This window comes from Megalops cyprinoides, chromosome 2 (genome assembly GCF_013368585.1).
Source record: "Megalops cyprinoides isolate fMegCyp1 chromosome 2, fMegCyp1.pri, whole genome shotgun sequence".
In the NCBI taxonomy this organism is placed as follows: Eukaryota; Metazoa; Chordata; class Actinopteri; order Elopiformes; family Megalopidae; genus Megalops; species Megalops cyprinoides.
Window position 1 is genome coordinate 65,279,744 of NC_050584.1, and position 3,861 is coordinate 65,283,604.

Here is a 3,861-nt window from a genome sequence, read left to right on the forward strand (position 1 = left end):
AACTGCATATTAGCCATCATGACGTGGATTATTTTTTTACTGCAGCCAGCACGGACTTGCAAGACAGGTGAAACATCGAAACTCAGCTGCATGGTACGGACCAGTCACCATTGAATGGAGTAAGCTGTGACGCTCGCGGCAGACACGGGTCATACAGACAGACCCCGTGACCTCTGCTGCGTTAAGTGCACTTTTCTTCTTCGGTTGCTGCACATTTAACACCCAGACAGAACGCAGACAGAACGCATGCAGAACGCAGACAGTGGAACAAAGCGGGGGGCGGTCGCACTAACAGGCGCGCCTGCCCCAAACGCAAACGTGTAGCACCCTTGTTTTCGCCCGCGGTCAGGGGTACAAGGCGGTGCTGCAGTATCTACAGTGCTCATGTTGTCATCCAGAATTCAGTAACAGTTTAAGGCATCCGTTGTTGCTGTGGAGCATGATTCGGTGTATGGATACATGACGTTCTGATCTGGTATTTTTAAATGCGAAACATTCTTATGTGCGTAATGACAATGGCAGGTGGTGCTTGTGTGCTGATTCACTTTGATGAGCTTCAAATGGACTGGTGTCTGCAGCATTATCTGCGGACTGCATCATACCAGTAGCTGTGATAGTGCTGACCAAAGCATCCGTGTAGAGTTTAATCAGACTGTACGCTGTGAGCACAGTCCGCACAGATGCGTCGGTGAGCAGCATCACAGGTGCCACAATGATCCAGTTCTCAGAAAGGATACCACATCCTGTCTGCTTGAAAAGCTCACAAAAACCACTTATGACTGTTCCATGACATGGGATGATTAAATGCATATTTTGAGGTGTGTGAATGAATAAGTGAATACAGAAATACACGAAAGAAAACACTTTCAAGGTGATCTCGTTTTTCTTCCTGCTGATGCGCTTGGTTGTTTTTTTTTCCGAGAGCATGTGAGACGCTCTTCCGCTGGCCTCCGAGCTGCTGGTACATTCTTCCCAATCAGTGTCCTTCCCAGAATTCCATAAATAGCCTTCGGCAACCTGCTGTGACTCACGCGTAAGAACTGGGTGTCTTCTGTTTTTATGGGCTCAAAATTGTGTGCTGCGCGAGGTGAGTGCGGTGCATTAACGCACCAGAGGGGAAATAAAGCCCAGTTCCGAGCGAGGGGGGGCCAGGCGGAGTCACGTGCTCAAGCTCGACTCCGTCCACACCGGGGAGCTCTCGCCCTTCAGCGTGGACGTGGTCCTGCGCACGGTCTGCTTCACCCCGAAAAGTTTGCAGGCTGCGACCCTGTATTTCTTCGACATGATGTTGTAGAGGATGGGGTTGATGGCGGCGCTGAGGTAAAAAAGCACGAAGGAGACGAGGTTGCAGTACTCGCTGATCTGGGACATGAGGGGAGAGCTCGCCTCCGAGGACTTGGAGAACAGGTAGCGTCCCACGTGAAAGGGCAACCAGCAGAGCACGAAGGCGAACACCACCACAGCTGCGGAGAGAGGGGAGCGGGAAACTGCTTACCCATAAACACGCGCGAAAACACAGAGGAACTTCATTATCGGGTCGAACAAATGAATCGATTGATCACAACAATCTACATGTATTTGTTGCATGGTATTTTTACAACTGTGTTGTTACAAAGCACTGGGCGGAGAGCGTTCTCCAAAGGGAATCGATGGGGTAGATTAATATGTGAGTAATATATGAGTCACGTTTTATTAAAATTTTCATAATTGCTCAACTATCTGACATACAGTAGTATTGTTGCTTTTGCTAACTCTTTTATGTGAAACCGAACTTAGAACTTAGAAGGGAAGGTCTTCTGGGGAGGGTAACATTATGGAAAACAATAATAAAATCAAGTTATCAAATTATCAAATTATACATGAATGTGGATTTAAATACGCTTTTGTGATCCTATGATAAATTCCATCGTCCATAAATAATATGAATAATATCTTCCATAGCAATTACGCATCGCATTGGTGCACCAATCCTGTCCTCTATTCTGTGGTAACGGAAACGCCATGGAAGGTTACATTAAAGTGAAATGTCGAAGACCTCCCCGCTAAACAAACCCCTACCCTCCAAGTAAAGGCACCGTGTGCATATCACCACATACCACAGAGACCACACAGAGTCCAAGAAATTTCACATGTGGGTCGAATTATCCGTTTGAAACGTCTATCACAATGAATAATTAACCAAAAAGACTGCATCAGCGCGGTTTACGGTTGCGGGACGTCACCTGTTGAGTTTAGACCAACTGGCCGGCGGACAGAGTCAGTATTTCTGAAATTATCCCGTTGCGTCCTAGTGTTGTCTTAGGTGAAATGCAGTTACTAAAGCATATATTCAATTCATTGTGTTTGTGGACACGTTTGTGAACAACACCCCTCCCCAAGAAAATATATCTGTACGATGGATTAAATGAAAAAAAAAAAAAAAACCTCACGCTATATCCAGATATATATTTTAATTATGGACAGAGGTGGACATCCCGGCTTCAGAAAGTAAAAGTCCTGCCAAGTATTTATTCCACCCATGCACGACACCAGCTGAATTTAATTAGCACAACTCTTCAGCCAGGTAGAGGAGCTAATCAGTGAAATCACCTTGTTTAGTGAATGGCTAGAACAAATACATGGTAGGACTTTTACTTTCTGAAGCCGAGGTGTCCACTTCTGATTATGGATAAGAGTAACTACATCTATAAAAAGACAAAGTCTTACCTAGCATCTTTACCGTTTGCTTATTGTTCTTGTCTCGACTCGAGATGTTGGGTCCTATCGTTTCTCGCTTCCGTCTCCACAGCCGCCTTCCGATGAGGCTGTACAGAACGGTCAGGCAGAACACGGGCAGGAAGAAGAAGACGCTGGAGACCCAGACCATGATGGTCAGCAGCCCGGACCGTATGGCGTACTCCGTCGCCTTGCACTCGTTCGTCTCCCAGGGATTCGTGCCGTTCTCGTGCTCCACTCCGACCAGGACGAATATGGGTCCCGCGCTGAAGAAAGCCACGAGCCAGAGAGCGAGAATGACACCTCTCACACGACCTTTCGTCACCACCACTTTCGCCCTGAGAGGGAAACAAATGGCGAAGTACCTCTCCACGCTCAGGGCGGTGATGTTCAGGATGGTGGAGTAGGTGCAGCTCTCGCTGACGAACTGGAACAGTTTGCAAAGTTGGTCCCCGAAATTCCACGGTCGATACCGCCAGATTCTGTACAGATCGAGGGGCATACAGAGGAATATTAACAGGTCCGAAAAGGCCATACTGGATAGATACAGATTGGTGGTTGTCCTCATGTCCTTATATTTTGTGACCACCAGAATGGTCATTAAATTGCCCGTGACTCCCACGAGGAAGAGGAGAGCGCAAGTGACCGTTATTCCTGTTAGGATCGGAACTGGAAAAAGATGGACAGGATATTCCGTGTCCCATAGGGTCGCATTGTCCCAGCGCTCACTATCACCCGAACTGCAGTTAAGCGAGCAGTTGGAATGATTTGTCCAGCTACTCATCCTGGTGGTTACAGCCCGGATCCGGGCGAACCAGACATTAGTGACCCCGCCAGCCACCCCCCTGCCGCCTCTGCATCTCTGCTGTTTACCGGAGAGACCAAGCGATGTCTGACCGAGACCAAGTGCGGCAGCGCACTTTACCAAGACCTTTATAATACGGAAAAAGTACTAGTAAATGGAGCATTTCGTCGATGTCAAAGAGTACAACTACCACCAAGTTCTTTTTGTTTAAAAAATTGCAACTGCATTACCCACACGACGAGAAAACTCCCAAAAGCGTCCTTAAAACCATGCCTCTGCCCCGAAAAGTAACAAATATCCACGGGAGAAGATGGCAGGAGAAGATGGCAGTTATAAGAAAA

At 47.4% G+C, this 3,861-nt stretch overlaps 1 protein-coding gene across 1 annotated transcript; it reads right to left on the reverse strand.

The window, feature by feature from the left end:
- Positions 1–904: 904 nt before the first annotated feature.
- On the reverse strand, positions 905–3,499 carry LOC118773159 (growth hormone secretagogue receptor type 1-like). The gene is made up of 2 exons (XM_036521952.1): positions 2,707–3,499; positions 905–1,463 (listed from the first exon to the last, which is right to left on the reverse strand). The coding sequence occupies exons 1-2, from the start codon at positions 3,497–3,499 to the stop codon at positions 1,159–1,161; spliced, it is 1,098 nt and encodes a 365-aa protein (XP_036377845.1). The 3' UTR covers positions 905–1,158.
- Positions 3,500–3,861: the final 362 nt, after the last annotated feature.

Excerpts from the sequence above, each read along its gene's own strand:
- LOC118773159 (XM_036521952.1), bottom strand. The coding sequence starts at position 3,499 with ATGAGTAGCTGGACAAATCATTCCAACTGCTCGCTTAACTGCAGTTCG. Across the intron at positions 1,464-2,706 it reads GCAAACGGTAAAGATGCTAG|CTGTGGTGGTGTTCGCCTTC; the intron begins GTAAGACTTTGT and ends CTCTCTCCGCAG.